The sequence below is a fragment of the Ptychodera flava genome, chromosome 21, assembly GCF_041260155.1.
Source record: "Ptychodera flava strain L36383 chromosome 21, AS_Pfla_20210202, whole genome shotgun sequence".
NCBI classification, from domain to species: Eukaryota; Metazoa; Hemichordata; class Enteropneusta; family Ptychoderidae; genus Ptychodera; species Ptychodera flava.
The window spans coordinates 834,228-854,677 of NC_091948.1; the positions used below are offsets into that span (position 1 = coordinate 834,228).

Sequence of the window (20,450 nt, forward strand, 5' to 3'; positions counted from 1 at the left end):
CAACTGAAATATGATTGGTTGATATATTCCTGTATGTCATCCCTGACATGCGCAAATTAGATGCGCCTGACTAGGAGGTAATGACAAGCTTGACATACGTGAGCCATGCTCTTCTGTACAGCATCTCTTTGAAATTTAAATTATGTGAGTGCGACGTAAGTACGATGGAAATAATATTTAATAAATCGATCATCAATCAGGTCAATTACAGACTATCAAGTTCACGAAAATCTGTTATGAGGTCCAAATATTAGTGTGACGCAATTCGGTGCCCCAGATGCTCTGAGTCACCAATTTAGTAGGCGTCCGGTAAATTCTACAGGCAGGATTATGAAAAGTGGTACAAACAACTGGTAAAATGATCAAAATAACATAACTAGTCATAAAACTCAAGGTGATTGTATCTGTCCAGAGGTCACAATATCAGAAATTAATGTTCACCCTTGAAAGTTGAGTCATCGAAGCTGATGACGGACACGGGCCGACTCAAATGACTAATGTACAAATATTCATAAAATGTGAAAATTACAAAAACTCGAGTGCATGACATCTGTTGCGAGGTCACAACATGAGAACTGCTGTTACAAGAGTATCCCAGGAAACTCTTCAGGCAGTGATATCTGCTGTTACCGTTCAGTGACAATGCTAGTGTGACCAACATGGCTAGATAAACAATAATTACACTTAGAAGTAAAAATCCTCTGTATATCTTCATTTAAGTATATAAAGCAATTAAAATACTGACATTATATACATGATTGTACTGTCGTTTAGTGTTGAGCATTTAATCAATTGCATTTCAAATCTGGCAGTTCTAATTTTGGCAGTGCGGTAAGATTTTCGAAGTCATACACCGTTATTGTATATCACCTGACAAATTTCTGCACCGTTTCGTTGGCAAAATAGATTTATTTCATTAATTTTGATCCTGGCAGTGTTCCGAGGTGTGATTAAAATTTCAAACGCTTGCATCATTGTCTTGGCAAGTAATGCACTTCTGGTTGTTTCAAAATTGAGACATTATAACAAGTAACGCCTCGGACTTGCACAAAATAGTGAGGGAACAGTGGAAGACGAATAGCGAGAAATTCTTCCAACTAAACGTGAAAGTCATCTCCTTATAAGTTCTTCAATGTGGCGACGTGTGGCAGTGAAACATTTTACTATTCACAAAAAATACGTCCTGGAAAAAAAAAAACGAAGTTATTGACAGTGCTGACACTGACGCCTAAAGATCCGTCAACACAAGGGCATAGATTTTGAGTTTTTCTCGAGGGTCTATGGTTAGAGTATAACATTTCATATAAACGTATCTTTTGACAAAATTGAGTTTCACATGTGCAGTGTTGAAGAAGTTGATATATATATATATATATATATATATATATATATATATATATATATATATATATATATATATATATATATATATATATATACATTCTTAACTTTTGCAAAAAAAAACTTTCCTTGGGAAACTTTAAACCATTATTATTATTTATATATAATAATAAGAAAAATCAGAATTACCGTGCAAAGTTTAAAATTAAGTGAAAGAAATCACTTGAAATTAACAGATAACGATATTGGAAATTCAAACTGGCAACTACACTCTATGTTAACACTTTGGGAAAAATTACATCTTCGGTTTTCACAGAAAACTTTATTCAATCTGTTGATTACGAAATGAGTCCATAAAAGCACTGTAAAACTTTGGGTGTCTGAAAAACTATAATGTTAAATGGTTGTGACGTGATCTTCTTTCAGTTAACGGATACACAAAAATCACCAAGAAACCGACACTTTTTGCAATCCTATGATGCATTGCGGGACATGTCAGTTATACATACAAATCAATGCTGGAAGACAAGCTTGGCTTCAAGACAATGCCGTGTATCGCTCACTTTTCAAGGTAATATTGTTGTGGACTGTCTCAGCGGTAGACAGCCCTTCTGACGTCATGTCTTCAAAATAGAACGTACCTCAGAGACAGATATTCTGGCTCTTAAATTTTCACAGTAAGTTTCTAGTATACAGCGTGTGGAGCTTCATTTTAAAGCTCATGGAGAAGGAAACAAATTCACAGTTTTAGTTTTTCGAAAATCGAAATTTTCGTTTTCAACATACAGTTGATACATGGATGGCAGCCATTTTCAAATATCGGTAAATGTTAGGTAATTTGTTTCTCTGGTACCAAACTTAGCACAGTGATCCCTGATTTTTATTCTCGATTTGGTTAAAGAATGATCGAAAGTTTCATTGAGGAAAGTTTGAGCGAAAGTTCAAGTCTTCACTACTTTCATTTATGGATAATCTACAAATATCAGACCATAGCTCTTAGCTCTTCAGCTTCATTATTGAATCGTATAAAGTTGTCTACCTGGCATAAGTGTGTTCAATGTGAAACTTGGTGTACTGTTTTGAAATTACAATAAACTTTAAGTTTCTAATTCTGTCTGGCTCTCCCCAAGCCTTTCTCGTTGGCACACTCCTACTTTTTATCCTGCCATCTAGTGTGCCAGGTAAGAAGATATTGGCACAGCTTAATATGCACCCCTTTGTAAAGTTCTATCTCATTGGGGTGTGGGTATGGGTGTTACCCCTCCCTTTACCTTCCACATTTTGTTGCTGAAAGGTTTCATAATATCTATTCAACGTCCATTAAAGTCCATTATAATTAAACGAACATTTAAAGGCCCATAAGCTGCAATTTTTGGCATGGTTTTCTTGATCTTACAAGTTCCTGTAAATATACCAACTTCGAGGATGTCTGTAAAAGTGTCCAAGTTGCACCAAGGCAAATGAATAAGTGTCCACTCTTATATGGCCACCTGCATACAAATATGGAAAAGAAATGCAGATATTCTGCATGTCATTAGTACCCCTCCTCCCCACTGAAATAACACGATCTCATCCATTGGAATGCATGGCACAGAATGTCAACCACTAAGTTTTTAATTTCTCTGTTTGTTTTTGTTGTGTTTTGACAAATTTTTGAAAGTGGCGGAAAATTTATAATTTAGGAACTTTCAAAGTTTCCGGTCCATCCTATCACAAATTTCGTTTACTGGATATGATTATAAAGATATCTGTCAAAGTTGCAAGAATATGTTGATGTCCACAAATTAAAATGAGGGGCAGCTCGTGAGCCTTCAAACTATCTCCAAGCATTTTTTTTTAATACCGAGTACTTTGTGTATTGGCGACAGTGTGCATCGTGAAGGAGTACCGTTTTAAAGTTACTCCAACTATTACTAAAATCGGTAATTTTTACAGCTTTGTGAATAGCAAATATGTACGATCCTGTCTCATCCAGCGTCGCAAATACCGATCATCTCTGTTTGTTTTCACCAGGTAAGTACGACAACTGTAAGTTGTTTATACAGATGTTTCTTTCCCTACCGCTCCCTCTACGTTGATGGTCAACCGCTCGTTCGTTTTATTTTCATTACTGTCGGTGTTCTTGCCTTGTTCAGGTTGTCTGTCTCTTCCAATTGGAGGTTTTCTGCCATTTTCGTTATTGTCCAACTCTGGTCTCCCAACACAATCTTTCCTCGGTCTATTTACGTTATTGTTCTTTGAGTCAACTAGATCACCATTGTTGGCATGGTTACCACGACCTTGGGTTTCTTCACCTTTTCGTTGGCCATTGACCTTGAGATCTGCGATGTCAGATTCCTTTTTACCAGTTGTCTGCGTTTCACGGTTACTGATGTACCCGTAGTCGACGTCCAGAGTCTCGGGATTGAAAACCAGAACTGGCGCTAGGCCTGGATTGACAATGCCGTTTGATTCAACGGGCGATTTATCATCAAAACCGCGATTCACATTGCCGTCGTTGCAATTGACAGGTTCCTTCTCTTGAACAATGACATCCGGCTGATCAACAATTTCTTTGTTCTCTTCCCGTTTTTTCTTGCAGCAGAATCTGGAGATTAGCACATATGTCATAATGATGAGAAGAGAGTCGATGAACAAGAATAAACTGTAGAGTATGGGCACAATCAACATCTGTAGCTGCCCCTGCCCGCTGGGGAACGAAATGTTTATGACCGTCAGTGCTAGCGCGACGTTCTGGCAGCCGGTCTCGAAGGCGATGGTCCGACGTTTCTTGTAAGGCAGGCGAAACAGCGAGGCTACGAGGAAACCGAAGCTGAAAGCTAACAGAGGGTAGATTGAGGTCAGCAACCAGGCTTTCCATTCACTGCGGTAGATCTCCGGTTTGCTGATGCCAAGGATGATGGTGATAACGATGATGAGCAGAAGTGACAGCGCACTGCATACCTGTGTAAACAATATGCAAAAAACGCGAAATTTATCTTCATATGCTAGCAGGAACTATTACCTCATGAAACGGAATGAAACTCAATATTTAATGTCCATTAAATTTAACTTTTGATCTATTTTCTACATAATAATAATAATAATGATAATAATAATAACAAGGCAGTATTGCTGAAGGCAATGAGTACTTGGGCCGTGATAGAGTAATTTTGAGGACAATATATACTACTATTCAAATATGGTCTTGAATTTCCTCCTGTCAATGAGACATTTGATTAACTGGTTATTAAACGAAGCAATGGCATGACAACGGCAAAATATGTCTAGCAACTTTTGTGGAGTTTGAGGCAGGGGTTCTTTATTTATAGCGGGAATTGCTTAAACTCCTTAAATATTCAAATTACAGCAAACTTCTTTTGTTCTCGATGGTAGATGTCTAATATTTAGATGGGCATATTTAGATTTCTACCCTATAGTTATCCCTGTATACCAAAAATCGGACATCCAGCTCTATTGGCTTGCTCAGAATTAGATATGCGCATAATTAATGAGGTACAATATGTGGTGTCATAAGGTGTCTTATCATACCAAATATGAAGGATGTAGCACTTGTGGTTACTGAGTTGTGGACAAATATATATATTTGAGGTCAAAGGTCATTGAGGTCACGTCACATTTTGTCATAATAATTGTATTGCTAAGTTATTCCTATATACCAAAAATCAGACCTCTAGTTCTATTGGCTCGCTCAAAATAAGATATGCACATAATTAATGAGGTACAATATATGGTGTCATAAGGTGTCCTTTCATACCAAATATGAAGGGTGTAGCACTTGTGGTTACTGAGTTGTGGACAAATACTGTATGTATATTTGAGGTCAAAGGTCATTGAGGTCACGTGAAGTTTTGTCAAACAAATTATATTGTTAACTTATCCCTATATACTAGTATCAGAAATCAGACCTCTTGCTCTATTGGCTCGCTCATAATTAGATATGCACATAATTAATGGGGTACAATATGTGGCGTCATAAGGTGTCCCATCATACCAAATATGAAAGGTTTAGCACTTGTGGTTACTGAGTTATGGACAATAATGTATATTTCAGGTCAAAGGTCACCAAGGTCACATGATATTTTGTCAAAATGTCTGAGATATCTGCGTGAACCGATGGACTCACTGATGGACTCACGGACGGATATGAGCCAATCTATAAGCCCCCTGGACTTTATCCGTGGGGACAAAAAAATTGTGTCACTGCATCCTTTAGGCAATATACAATGAGAAACTAAATTTTTATTTTTCTTGGCATCATACATGCGAGTCTATGGAGAACTGCCTTATACATGGGAGTCTATGGAGGTGTAAACTAAAAAGTCCTCTAACACGGCCAAATTTGATAGCATTGTGAAACAAATCGACGTGCATCTGTATGGGGTTGGGTACTAGGCGTGAACGGACGGACGGACGCACGGACATGACCAAACCTATAAGTCCCCTCGGACTTCGTCCGTGGTGATTAAAAACAACGCAACAGTTATTACAGCTACACCGCGGTAGGTTCATATCCAGAGCCCCGTACGGTCTGCCGCCGTTGCTTGAAAACAATCTCATGCACCCGGCCATATGGGCAGCTGGCCGGATGCATGACTCCCCGGAGAAGGCGAGCTGTCACGTTCAAGCTCAGGATTATTTGTCGATCAAATTCAATAAATTTACCTTACCTAGATGAAATTTTGTCTATAGGCTGAAATTTCGCCGAAGTTTGACAAAATTACATCGATTTTTCAGGTTCATATGCGACATTTTTGAGTTTTGAGTGCAGACAGAAATAAGTTTTGAGGCAACATGGCTGCGACCCCATGTTGACCCCTAACCCTGCGTACGATGCTATGTGCTACAGCTAACACACAGCATCGTACGCAGGGCCAGCGAGAGAGTTGCCGACATCGACGGTTATTTACGAGAAGTGAATAAAAGACTGTCATTTTTGGAAGCGATCGAGTAGCTGAGGTAGGCTGGGATACGACTTGGGCCAAGAACGCTGAATTTCGGCAGTAATTTGGCTTTTTACGTCAAGTCCCAAAATGGATTTGAAGTCACCGACCCAACGTACGGGTCTTTGCAGGGCTGTGGTGAGCGGGGCGGTTAGCTGTAGCGGAACACACAGCATCGTACGCAGAGCTAGTTGACCCCCAAGTGAAAATGTGTTCGCGATCAAATCTTCCTATATTTTTTTCAGAATTTTCAACAAAATCATTGCTTCTTACATCTTTTGTAAAATATAAAATACTAAAATAAAACTGCGATGTGCCATGTCTCCAGATTTCTAAAATATCGTTCGTTGACCGTTCGACGCAAACTTGTGACGCAGTTGAAATTCAATACTGACCGCCAAATAATCTTAATGAGACGAGATCAGTCTAGACATCCTCCAAATTATCCAACCATTCGCATTGGAGTTCAGCTCGCTTAGAGTATCATAACATTTTTCGGCCTTCTTTTAGATCGACCCTAATATCTCCCATTTAGGAAATAAATACACAAGCTACCTCGACAAAACTTCGTGCACCATCCAAGACCAAACGCACTACAAATCTGTCTTGACGTCATCATCTCCTTACATGGTAATCGGCATACCGTATTTTTTAGCAAAGGGGACACAGAATACGTCGGAGTATTCAGTTTCAAAACGTATTACATTGTGTGATGTTGTCAAAAAAAAGTCATGTTACTGCAGTGGTATAAATTGCAAAACACAAAAGTTCAAATCAGTTTATTTTGGACTGGCTTTACCCAACATTTCATATTGTTTCTTATGCCAGATTTGACCACGTGCTTACTGGCGACCCCTTTTCATGCAAATTTTGTGTCAAATGATGTGTTCCCCTCGGAAAAACAAACGTACAATTTCTAAGTGAAGGAGGCGAAATTTGCCCTCAAGACTCGAAACCATCCCTTTGGGGTGTACCTAGCTATTTTTAACGAGCTTCTCGAATCTGCAGCTCTATTTCGAAATGATGGTCTGGTTTTTCAGCTCAAGGATAAGTGTTCTCCATCGCTGTGGGCATTACTATTCTCAACCGGGGGTACAGTTTCCAGTCGTAATGTTTTTCATTGTGTCCGGGATATAAAACCTTTCCTTTTCAAACTTTCTCTTTGATTAACACTAATCCACATCTTGTCAGTGATTAAACATGTTTCAAGTTTAAATGTTAAATTCTGGTCTCGAGCCCTCCTGTTCGACCAAACCGAAATTACCCCTCCCACTTTGGCTCGTCCAGCGGGTGTAGCAAGGGTCGTGCCATCGCCTAGGAAACGGAGGGTGCATTAATTGTTGCATTTCGATGCACATTTTGATTATATTCAGAAGATTTTGTGGCAAAAACTCAGATAGAGAAGCATTTATATTCACATCTCACTTATTCAAGACTGGCTGAGAGCAGCACTTCCATTCAGTTAACATCATTACGCCATTTATTATGCCAAGAAAGATGAAGCCAATACATTTTGCCCTCCCTGGTCTCAGCCAGAAATGGTTATACCTTACAGTTTTTTCCCAGGGAATGAAAACAAATGTACTTGGGCTGAGGCCCAAGTACAACAATCATCATCATCATCATCGCCATTATTGAATAAGTGAGATGTGAATATAAATGCTTCTCTATCTGAGTTTTTGCCACAAAATCTTCTGAATATAATCAAAATGTGCATCGAAATGCAACAATTAATGCACCCTCCGTTTCCTAGGCGATGGCACGACCCTTGCTACACCCGCTGGACGAGCCAAAGTGGGAGGGGTAATTTCGGTTTGGTCGAACAGGAGGGCTCGAGACCAGAATTTAACATTTAAACTTGAAACATGTTTAATCACTGACAAGATGTGGACTAGTGTTAATCAAAGTGAAAGTTTGAAAAGGAAAGGTTTTATATCCCGGACACAATGAAAAACATTACGACTGGAAACTGTACCCCCAGTTGAGAATAGTAATGCCCACAGCGATGGAGAACACTTATCCTTGAGCTGAGAAAACCAGACCACCATTTCGAAATAGAGCTGCAGATTCGAGAAGCTCGTTCAAAATAGCTAGGTACACCCCATAAAGGGGTGGTTTCGAGTTTTGAGGGCAAATTTCGCCTCCTTCATATAAAAATCGTACGTTTGTTTTTCCAGGAGAACACACCATTTGACACAAAATTTGCATGTAAAGGGGTCGCCAGTAAGTACGTGGTCAAATCTGGCATAAGAAACAATATGAAATGTTGGGTAAAGCCAGTCCAAAATAAACTGATTTGAACTTTTGTGTTTTGTAATTTATACCACTGCAGTAAAATTACCTTTTTTTGACAACATCACACAATGTAATACGTTTTGAAACTGAATACTCCGACGTATTCTGTGTCTCCTTTGCTAAAAAATACGGTATGCCGATTACCATGTAAGGAGATGATGACGTCAAGACAGATTTGTCGTGCGTTTGGTCCTGGATGGTGCACGAAGTTTTGTCGAGGTAGCTTGTGTATTTATTTCCTAAATGGGAGAGATTAGGGTCGATCTAAACGAAGGCCGAAGAATGTTATGATACTCTAAGCGAGCTGAACTCTAACGCGAATGGTTGGATAATTTGGAGGATGTCTAGAACCGGGGTCTAGAATGATCTCGTCTCATTAAGATCATTTGGCAGTCAGTATTGAATTTCAACTGCGTCACAAGTTTGCGAAATGAGTATTCCGTCGAACGGTCAACGAACGATGTGTTTTAGAAATCTGGAGACATGGCACATCGCATTTTTATTTTAGTATTTTATATTTTACAAAAGATTTAAGAAGCAATGATTTTGTCGAAAATTCTGAAAAAATATAGGAAGATTTGATCGCGAACACATTACGAACACATTTTCACTTGGGGTCAACTAGCCCTGCGTACGATGCTGTGTGTTCCGCTACAGCTAATCGCCCCGCTCACCATGCCCTGCAAAGACCCGTACGTAGGGTCGGTGACTTCAAATCCATTTCGGGACTTCACGTAAAAAGCCAAATTACTGCCGAAATTCAGCGTTCTTGGGCCTAAGTCGTATCCCAGCCTACCTCAGCTACTCGATCGCTTCCAAAAACGACAGTCTTTTATTCACTTCTCGTAAATAACCGTCGATGTCGGCAACTCTCTCGCTAGCCCTGCGTACGATGCGTGTTAGGGACTGGTCAGTTTCTTCGGCCTGGGGGGGCCGGTGGATTATTTTTTGCCAACGTCAAAAAGTGGCTGACCCCCCCTATTCCAAATTTTGAAAACAGGGTGACCCCCCCCTATTCTAAATTTCGAAAACAGGGTGACCCCCCCCCCGCTGGCGCGCGACATAGGTAAAACAAAAAGGTGGACATAAATTATATATATATATATATATATATATATATATATATATATATATATATATATATATATATATATATATATATATATATATATATTACATTTTACATATATTTATATTTTAAATAGTCATGCTATATTTTAATGAAATTGTTGACATGTCAGTTGTAAGATAGGAATTTCAAAGTGTCAATCTTAAAGTTTGAATACAGTACATTTTGAATGAGCTGTATTTTGAATGAGCTGTGAATGTATCTCACACTTTCTATGCTTAACCAGATGTCCTGAACTGTTGTACAGAAATGGATGTCAATCATTAATATCAAAGAGGAAAAAGCAGTGAATCAAAGACTTTGATGGGTGTTAAGACTTGCCAACCATCCAATTAAATCTCCTGAGGAGCCAAAGAGAGCTTTTTTAGCCAAATCTGATGTGTACAGTGTCTGAGAGGACAACTTGTAACATTGAAACCATTGAAGCACAGCTAATAATGACAAAAACTGCCTTTTTTAACTGTTATTTTGTTCATAAAAAAAGCATCTTTCTACAGAAAACCTGTGACAAAAAGGAAAATAGTTGCATTAATGAGAAGGAAAGATATCTTGTCATTTTTCTATCTCTAAAATAAGTCACTGTATCAAATATATATTGTGAAATATTTGTGCATGTTGCTTTCTCATACTGAATTCTCATAGAGAGAACAGAAAAGTATCAGGAATTTGTCATCCTTTTCATATGAAATGCAGACTTCATAACAGTACACTTTCACTTAGCAAACATCAAGATATCTCTGATTTATTGAAGTATGGCGCCCGAAGGGCGCGCCGAAAAATATGAAACATCCTGATATCTCTGATATATATGCCTTGTATATTAAAGTCATGCACCTGAAGGGCATGCTGAAAAATGTCTGATATATTAAAGTAATGAGCTTGTAGAGCACACTGAAAAATATGGAACGTACAGATATCTCTGATGTATGTATGCTTGATATGTTAAAGTGGGGCGAGCTGAAAAATATGACTGATTATTAAAGTCACGCGCCCAAAGGGCGCCCCGAAAAATACAACGAATGATGAAATTTGTGGCTGACTGCACATGACACTAGCATTTTTAGGCAATGATGAGCCTGTGTCAAAATTCAAAAACACACTGACCCCCCCTATTGGGCATTTCAAAAACATGGTGACCCCCCCTATCACCAAAGTCAAAAACAAGGTGACCCCCCCATGAATCCACCGGCCCCCCCAGGCTGAAGAAACTGACCAGTCCCTTAGCTGTAGCACATAGCATCGTACGCAGGGCTAGGCAGGGTCAACCGGATGCGCTATTTTGCGGGTTGCGGGCTGCGGGTTGCGGGCATGAAAAAATGTGTGTTTTTTGATATCATTTTCGCCCTTCTCACACTTCAGATTAGTTCAACCGCCGATAAAAGCACAATTTTCAAAATCGTTTTCAACGCCGTTTCAAATAATTTTATTGTGGTGAACACGATTATAGTCCTAGGAAACTTTTCAAAGTCACGCTGGATCAAATGCTTGAAGGGGGCATACCGGCATGGAGCGACTATCATACTGCAGGTGCAAGTCATACGTTCATGATATTAGGAGATAAATTATTGAGAGCTGCAGAACACAAACTCATCCAAAAATATTCCTATTAGATCGATTCCTGAAAATAAGGCAACGCACCGGCGTGTTTTTCCCACTGAAATTCTCGCGTAAAATGTTAGCGCCAGAATGTCGTTCTCTGAGATCGCGACCTCGCTTGAACCGAAACGGCAAAGTAAACTAAGTCCTTTGTTGTACGTCTTTTTCTTTTTAAAGATTTCATGAAAAATACACGGCATTTACAATACACATCACTTCTACGCTTTTTTTAGTCAAATCTTTCCTTATGCATTGCATTTAACTAGGCATTGTTTAATTTTCTGTATGAGTTGCCCTGGAACCGAATTGTGAATGGATGCATTACAGAGAATTTACTTCCTATGGCCTGATACTAGAAATGTAACAATTTTCATTCCGCGATAAGTGGCGACATTTTCGAGGCGCGATTTTTTTTTGTCAGTCTGGTATTACGTATATTTCTCACTCACATCCATGGCAAGAAAGAAAAGTGATTCAGATCCCTAATTATTTGTAATGGCCAGGCAGCTCGGAATAAATAAATTGGTCCTCGGAATCGCCGCTTTTAGTTTAGCAGATTTGATTTTTTTCAGAAACATGACGTATTTTCACCCATTTGGTTTGGTCTGTTATAGCATCTTTAGTCCAAAAAATCAAGTTTACAGCATTGATGTTTTCAACAGCCTTCAAATATACAGTATTACGTTAAAATACACCACATAGTAGTGTTTCATTAATTTTAACCATCTTGACCTGATGGTGAAATATGGACTTCGCCGGAAAAGGGATACTGTACGATAGACCTGATCATCATTATTGATAATGGACACATTCTAAAGGTTTTATTTCTTATATACTAAATGCCATATTACATATATTAGAAATCTAGCCATAATTCTAAAAACCCGCAACCCGCACTTTAGCAGATACCGGGGTCAACATGGGGTCGCAGCCATGTTGCCTCAAAACTTATTTCTGTCTGCACTCAAAACTCAAAAATGTCGGATATGAACCTGAAAAATCGATGCAATTTCGTCAAAATTCGGCGAAATTTCAGCCTATAGACAAAATTTCATCTAGGTAAGGTAAATTTACTGAAATTTGATCGACAAATAATCCTGAGCTTGAACGTGACAGCTCGCCTTCTCCGGGAAGTCAAGCATCCAGCTGCCCATACACAGTTGCCCATATGGCCAGGTTTATGAGATTGTTTTCAAGCGAGCGAGCCAATAGAGCTAGAGGTCTGATTTTTGGTGTATAGGAATAACTTAGCAATACAATTATTTTGACAAAATGTCACGTGACCTCAATGACCTTGGACCTCAAATAGATATATTTGTCCACAACTCAGTAACCACAAGTGCTACACCCTTCATATTTGGTATGGTGGGACACCTTATGACACCACATATTGTACCTCATTAATTATGCGCATATCTAATTCTGAGCAAGCCAATAGAGCTGGATGTCCGATTTTTGGTATATAGGGATAACTATAGGGTAGAAATCTAAATATGCCCATCTAAATATTAGACATCTACCATCGAGAACAAAAGAAATTTGCTGTAATTTGAATATTTAAGGAGTTTAAGCAATTTTCACTATAAATAAAGAACCCCTGCCTCAAACTCCACAAAAGTTGCTAGACATATTTTGCCGTTGTCATGCCATTGCTTCGTTTAATAACCAGTTAATCAAATGCCTAATTGACAGGAGGAAATTCAAGACCATATTTGAATAGTAGTATATATTGTCCTCAAAATTACTCTATCACGGCCCAAGTACTCATTGCCTTCAGCAATACTGCCTTGTTATTATTATTATTATTATTATTATTATTGTGATTGTTGTTGTTGTTGTTATTATTATTATTGTTATTATGTTTGACACATACATATACATATACAGATTACATTTTCTAGTTCATGCTTTGCCTTTCAAAATTGAGTAAAAAATGCCTAGTGTACAACTTCTCAACACAGCCTGTGTGTAATGTCCAAGCAATATCATTGGTTGACAGAATTTAACTCCAGTGTAATGTACAATCAATATCATTGGTTGACAGAATTTATCTCCAGTGTAATGTACAATCGATGTTATTATTGTTGACAGACTTCAACCCCGGAACAAAATTGTGCCGCAAAATCACCTGAATCACAAGAATAAACAGCAAGCTTCCCATGATATTACCCATATGTGCATGCTTCTACGCTGCCGTACGACGTAAACATAAGTTTGTCATAAGGTAGCCCTCTCTATTACCCTGTTTTTATATATAAGTAATTGGTTTCTTGTCTCGGAGGAAGCTACCAGTCACAGTTTGCGAATAGAACTATTGAATTTTATCATGAATCCGAATGAACAGCTGAGCGAAAGTTACACGGACTTCTTTTTAGGTTAAAAAACATTTTCACCAAGACCTGTAACTTTTGACGATTTTTACAGGGTTGAATTACACGGTGTTCAACTTGTCAATTCAGTCTGTTCATGTTTTGACGGCATTCTTATTGTCGACATGAGAATTCTGGTCTGGACTAGATTTAATTGTAAACAATAACAATGCATTCCATACGTATAGACTCGGTGTATACAAAATAAATGTGTTTCAATATGCTTCGTTGAGAAGAACAACAACTTACATAAAAACAAAAATAGTGAAATTATCATCAAAATTTCCAGGCAATGGCTCTTTAACTTCTTTTTGTTTACAATTCAGGTCAATTTTTGAAGTCGTGCACGTTCATTTCAAGCTAAATTAGGAAACAGACGGCTATATAGTATGCCGTACACGAATAATGTCGGTACATTGTTGACCTGTATAATTGCAATCATTGAAACTCCAAACGCTTTGCTCCTTTGACTATTATAAAGCAATCAGCAGTCGTTCCAGTTATGTGTTCTTTCATGAAAAGGAAAAGACAATCTTTCATTACTGCATGTTGTAAGGGATGAAAACACTTGGTACTTGTTTTAGAAAGGGTAACGGAATATTTGTATTGCGATTGAATTTGACTTCCAGTCATGCGCAAACGAAGTCTCGGAGTTTGGGAAGGCCCTGTGAAGAAACCGAGGGGGCATATTGCAATATTTAGTCATGGCCGACTATTTACTACTGCTTCCCGTACAACCTTCTCTTGTAATACTAATTTTTAAAACTCAATATTTTGAAAAAGTTACTGCACAAAGTCACTCATACTGAAGTATTTATGGTAAAGGGACATCGCATAAAACAAGCAGACCAAATACATAGTACAAATAACACGATTGGAACTAATTTGGGATAATTGGATGGTGAAGTAAGGTCATTTTAACCTGCAAATGTAAGCTCATGTGCTTTTCTTTTTAAGTTACAGACTTGTTTTTATGAGTAATTTGTAATATTGCAACATTCAGCTATGTGGCATCAAACACTTTTGAGAAATTTGAAAAAATATGAATATCCAATTATCCCAAATTAGTTCCAATCGTGTTAAATGTTGGAGAAAACTGTAGGAGGGGAAAACAAAGGATAGTCTTGAGTCCGTCAAATAGGCTATTGTAAATGTGCCTTACCTTTGTCACTATCTGGGAAACTTTTTCTGACTTCCATTTAATCAGCATTCCGATTGCACCCGGCACTAAGATGGCGACCAGAGCTAACATAATATCGACGAATGGTATGACCGTAATTGCGCTGACCCAGCTACGGCTGTACGCAAAGAGGCAGAGTGGCATCATACCAATGGCCAGGATAGTTGAACATGTCGTCATACAGATACTAAGAATTGAAAGAAATAAAGGTAGTAAGTGTGACTATTCGGGCCCTGAAAGCACAGGTCGTTGAACTGAAAAAGCTGTATAAACATACCGGTCAGTTCCTGTTAGGCGGTAGCTAAACATGTGACCTTTAGTGATCGTACCGGGAAATATTTGATTTTTTTTCGAAAGCACACAACGGATTTATCCAGCGATGTAAATAGATCATGATTACATTTAAAAACTACGAAAAAAATAGCCGAATAATCATTCTGTGCTGATGCGGCACTCCAACGTAACACCAACAAGTGTTGTGCTCAGATGCCCCCGGCCCAGCAAAGGATGACACACGCACAGCTCTCTCTCTCTCTCTCTCTCTCTCTCTCTCTCTCTCTCTCTCTCTCTCTCTCTCTCTCTCTCTCTCTCTCTCTCTCTCTCTCCCCCCTACTACCAGTCATACTATTTAAAAGAAGCAGTCACGTAAGTATTGCTCGATTTGTATAGAGACGGCGGTGACGTCATCGCAACATTTGTTGGCCATTCTTCCCTATAGAACATTTTGAAATCCTAACAAATTCCGAAGTGAATCTTTTGAGTGTGAGGAATGTAAAACGTCGAGGGAACAAAGATTTTCAGTCAGAAATTTAGATATACATGTATTACATGTAAAGGCCAAATGTTTACCCTCCAGACGTGACTACTCCTGTAGCAGCTAATTGACAAACATAACAGTTTCATTCGTAAAACGTGCATTATAGGAAGAATAATAGCCTATGTGTTCCAGAAGTAAAAGATTTGTTAATCTTTTGTGTAAAGTACGATGAAAATTTTGTAGTCATACTGCCCGCACCATGCATTGTGTAGAAAATGCAACTTTATTGTTCAAAAATGAACTGCATCACGGGATGCAATTGAGTTGTCAAAATGACATTGGAGAAAACACGTATGCATGTTTGTTAACAAGTTGAAGACTTTGTATTTCCACACAATTTGGGGAGTAGGAGAAGAACCGTTTCTTACAGTTAGAAAAAAATACAGGATAACATATTAGTAGTTAAAGTTAACGGAGTTTTAATTAGCACAGTGTAACAACGTATTACAGTGAATTACTTTGAAGCATTGGCATTAGACGAACTAGAGATATTGTCTTAATTGAGGTGTTGCCAACACTGTCGGGTGCAATCAACAGCTAAGCAGTAACATGAATCGATCATAAAAAATCAACTCTGCAAAAGTTGAAACATTGTCTAGCAGCAGGTAGGTAGGACGCAGTCTAAACAAAACCACCACATATGTCTAAGCACTGTCCAAGTCTTATCACTTGCTTTCAGCTGTTTCAGGTGTAGTTGTTTTGACTACATCTGACCTGCTGCAAGACAATGTTTCAACTTTGGCAGAGTTGATTTCTCTGTGGTCGACTGGAATTACTGCTCAGCTGATAATTACACCTGACAGTGTTGGCAACACCTCGATTTAGACTATGTGTCTAGTTCGTCTAATGCCAATGCTCCAAAGCCATTCACAGTAACTGCAGTAATTCCTGGTCACGACCTTAGCCGCACGTACACAGATTAATTTTAATATCGCTTCCTCTCACTCAGTCCGAACGATTAGTTTCGTGTCACCGCCACAAGCGTTCACCACTATTGTCTATCAATTTTTGACGTAAAGCTTTAGTCATATAGTTATTTCTCTGTCAATTGCATGCAAAGTACTGTCCATGTTCAGCTCTCATCTACAATGTATCTTTCAAATATCATATCCATCATATCTCTGGATTAAAGGGCCACATTATCTCGTGGAGATGCGGTTGAAATTAACAAGTACAGTAAGCACGTGTGAGGTTATTGCACAGTTGTCCTATAAGCTTTCATGTGAATATGTCTTCTAGGATAGCGGTACAATGGGGTTCAGAATCTTTTCAATGGAAGTCGGGGAAGGGGGTCGACAACGGTTTACAACATATACTGTTTACATCTGACATGTACTGGGTAACTTTCAATCGGCGTTCCAACTTAGAGTCCACCTCGAACCAAGCTTTCCTAGTCCGATAAAAGGTTGCAATCATTAATTATATTGTAAAAAAGTCAAACCGTAAAAGTTTGTAGAATCTCATCTTGATGATCCTCGTCCTTTTCCTTACCTTTCTCTCACTGTGCAATCATTAAAATTCAAATGCAGTGACAAAACTTTGACAGTACAAACAGTTGCTGACAATTTCTATTGAAGAAAGACAACAATTATATCATCATCAAGTACTACACGATGAAATCTCTCAGTAAATTTTGAAATTCACTGGCGCGGTAAACAATAAATTATTCTTGATATCATATCTGGAAAAAGTTTGAAGTTCCTTAGGTTTCTCTCTGCCAGTAAAACTCTACTGGGTGTAGACGCTATAACCAAAACTCATCGCGGGTTCAAGGTCAAAAGGTTAGTCAGTCGAAGGGGAGTTTTTTATGCAAACGAGGGGACTTGGTACGTTGATTCGTGCGACAAAGCCAGAGTTGAGGAAAAGTACCAACACTCACCTCAGGCATACATCTCCATCGGTCCAGTAGGTGAATATGTTGGATACAGTGCCTCCAGGGCAGCAGGCTATTATCAAGGCACCGATGGCCGTATAGGGTGACAGTTGCAATAAATGCGCCATACCGAACGCCACCAATGGCATGACACCAAACTGTGACAAAAAACAAATACAAATCCCAGTCGGCCTCTTCAAGTTTTTCCAGATTTCTTGGAGGGTAATTGTGCAGCCCATTCCGATCATGATGAGAGCCAGGGCTATTGTGATCAGAACCTGATTTGCGAGAGCCATGAGAGTATCATCATCTTCTGGTATTGTCGAGTTTGAGTTATTTAAACTGACCACGGTGATGTTGTGGTGCAAGTTCAAAGGCTCCATGATCTGGGTGATAGAGAAAGCAAGATTATTACCCTGTTGAATACCACATACAACTGAATGTTCCTCATTTCTTGTTCGAACTTATAGCCTTCTTAATGCTACCAGATGCTTATGACAAGTGGAAATTCCAGACTCGAAACTAATGACTTTTTTTACAATTAGTGTAAGCTAACAGTGATATTCATGGTATACACACCACATGTGATCTGAAGTTCTTTTAATTTATGAAAGTGAAAGAATGTTCCAGTTTCTATGAGTTACGTCAGTGTTCAATATTGCAAAATTCGTTAACATGAAGTTTGTTTGCTGCTTTGCCGTCGTTGTTACTTTGCGGCTTCGTGACCCGTTCTACGAGCTGGGGTAACTCGGTGCCATCAATAGCTGGGCGGCTGGAAGTTCGTGGGAAGACAGACATTCTCAAATAACCAATAGAGTACCTTGAAATATCCGCATAGACACTGTTACAAAAGGTCACGAACAAAACGATCTCCCTTTCCGGTCTCCCATTGAAGTGCAGAAAGTGCAGCTCTTTCATGTTTGAGCATCGCTAGTGTGACCTCAACAACTCTATTCAGGTGTGCGGAGCTAGACTATTGACATGAAAGTAAGGGTCGTAGCCGACCTATTGGCGTTGTGTTATTTTGTTTTGCCATTAATCTCCTACCGCAATGAAACGGCAGAGAGCAAAGAAACACGAATGAAGTCACGTGCTCGTTCTTTCATAGACTCAGCAAGAACTTTACTCATCGACGATGAAGTGAAAACATTCATATCGTAACAGTTATGAGTATGAGTTTCTCACGTGTCATTTATAACAGGTTTCGCATCCCGACGGAATAAATATCTAAGACATTGTTTGAATGATATACAACTAATAATATCGCAACAGTATATAGGAATGAAGTTTTGGAGTAACAACACCCAATATACTTTTGCGTCACCACCGGCGATCGACTTGTATTTCCATACTCTCTCTCTCTCTCTCTCTCTCTCTCTCTCTCTCTCTCTCTCTCTCTCTCTCTCTCTCTCCAGAAAATATGGAAACATCTGATAAACAGGTTGTAATGTATGATGCATTGCTTGATAAAATATTTGTCCCAAGTTTGTCGAAACAACTTTTTCGTGCAGGAAAACTTGAATTCTCAGGAGGAATAAACAGAGTCGAGTTCTCCGTCAACATGATTGTTTTGATAGCAAGATCTTTTGGGTTGCGTTTGATTAAATTTCTTCAAAACTCCTCAGCGTGTTGATTGCATCTGATGCACCGACCATAGCGGTGATACATGTAGTACATCAACTTCAGAGACGATCAAATGAAAGAAAATGAAACAGAATAACACACCAGGTACTAACACTGTCAAGTCGAGTGACAGATTTCTGAACACCTCCAATGGTTCCTAAAAATGTTGTTCTCACCGTTTTGTTTCTGTACTACGGCCTTGATACGACAAAGTCGCTCACCTCCTGTCCCAGGGGCTCTTCGATTAGTGTAAAAACAACGTATTTGCCGAGTCAGTCATGCGCCACTGCAGCTCCTGCTAAGCTTACTTTATTTAAAACGTTCTTTCTATTGAAGTCTTTAAGTACTCACAGTTAAAATTTACATATGACATTCAATCAATGCTTGGATGCTTGGGACAATATCTCAAAGCTTCATAGCAGTGACGTCATCATGCTTCCACAGTACACTAAACTGCACTGTCTCATTTGCACCGACCAAGACTTGGTCGAAGTAGATGAATTAAAGAAAAGAGAAAATCGTTTTTAACAGCATCCAACGAGTCTCTTTTTATATTGGCACACCTGGAGAACTCTGGGCCATTTTCTCATTTGGTTTTAAATCAGTGATTTTCTGGGGCACCGTTCTTGATGAGTAGGATACAAACAGGCCCCCTAGGATGGTGCCCATTGTACTACAGCCACAGAGTAACATACACAGAGTGGCAACACCTATTGTTTAAGGCGTGAAGCGGTTACGTAAGCAATCCATGTTTGCCTCGCCTCGCGAAGCTCTTGGCTCTCTTTTCCGAAGAGTGCCGACCATGCACCCTTCGGTAATTTTCGGATTTTCACCAATTGTTAAGCGAAAGTATGTTCGACAAAGTTTGTGTTGTTGTTGTCGTGTGGTGCTGATCGGAATTGATGTCCTGGCAAAAACGGGAATGTTTTGAGCTTCAGGAAAGTGGGTTTTACCGTTTTAAAAAATTCCTTTCATATTTTTATGAATATATAATGAGTATGTTTGAAACAAATTTGAAAGCCTTTTATCGATACTGTCTGGTTTTACTCTATGGTTTACGGTCAGTCATACCGTCTTTTACACGTGCGTCAAGAAAGGACATGTTTATGAAACTGCTGGCGTGTTATGTTTTGATTGGCGTGAAGCAGTGTTTCTGGCCTGAGAGCTCACAAAGTAACTACGGTTGCTACGCGACTGGCAGTACGATGCCATCTCGTCGTATGTTTCGCATAATCTCGTGTAATTATCAACCACAAACAAAGCCTCCAAAAAGTTTAACACCTT

General features: G+C 39.0%; 1 protein-coding gene across 2 annotated transcripts; it reads right to left on the reverse strand.

Annotated features, from left to right (window-relative positions):
- Window positions 1-160: 160 nt before the first annotated feature.
- Window positions 161-19,485, reverse strand: LOC139121030 (ileal sodium/bile acid cotransporter-like). 2 transcript variants are annotated; one of them, XM_070685613.1, is made up of 4 exons: window positions 19,343-19,481; window positions 17,550-17,929; window positions 14,836-15,040; window positions 161-4,284 (listed from the first exon to the last, which is right to left on the reverse strand). In XM_070685613.1, exons 2-4 carry the CDS (start codon window positions 17,924-17,926, stop codon window positions 3,379-3,381), a joined length of 1,488 nt encoding a protein of 495 aa, XP_070541714.1. In that variant the 5' UTR covers window positions 17,927-17,929; window positions 19,343-19,481; the 3' UTR covers window positions 161-3,378. The 2 variants fall into 2 exon arrangements, with proteins under 2 accessions (XP_070541714.1, XP_070541715.1); XM_070685614.1 differs by having other exon boundaries at window positions 1,653-4,284; window positions 19,269-19,485.
- Window positions 19,486-20,450: the final 965 nt, after the last annotated feature.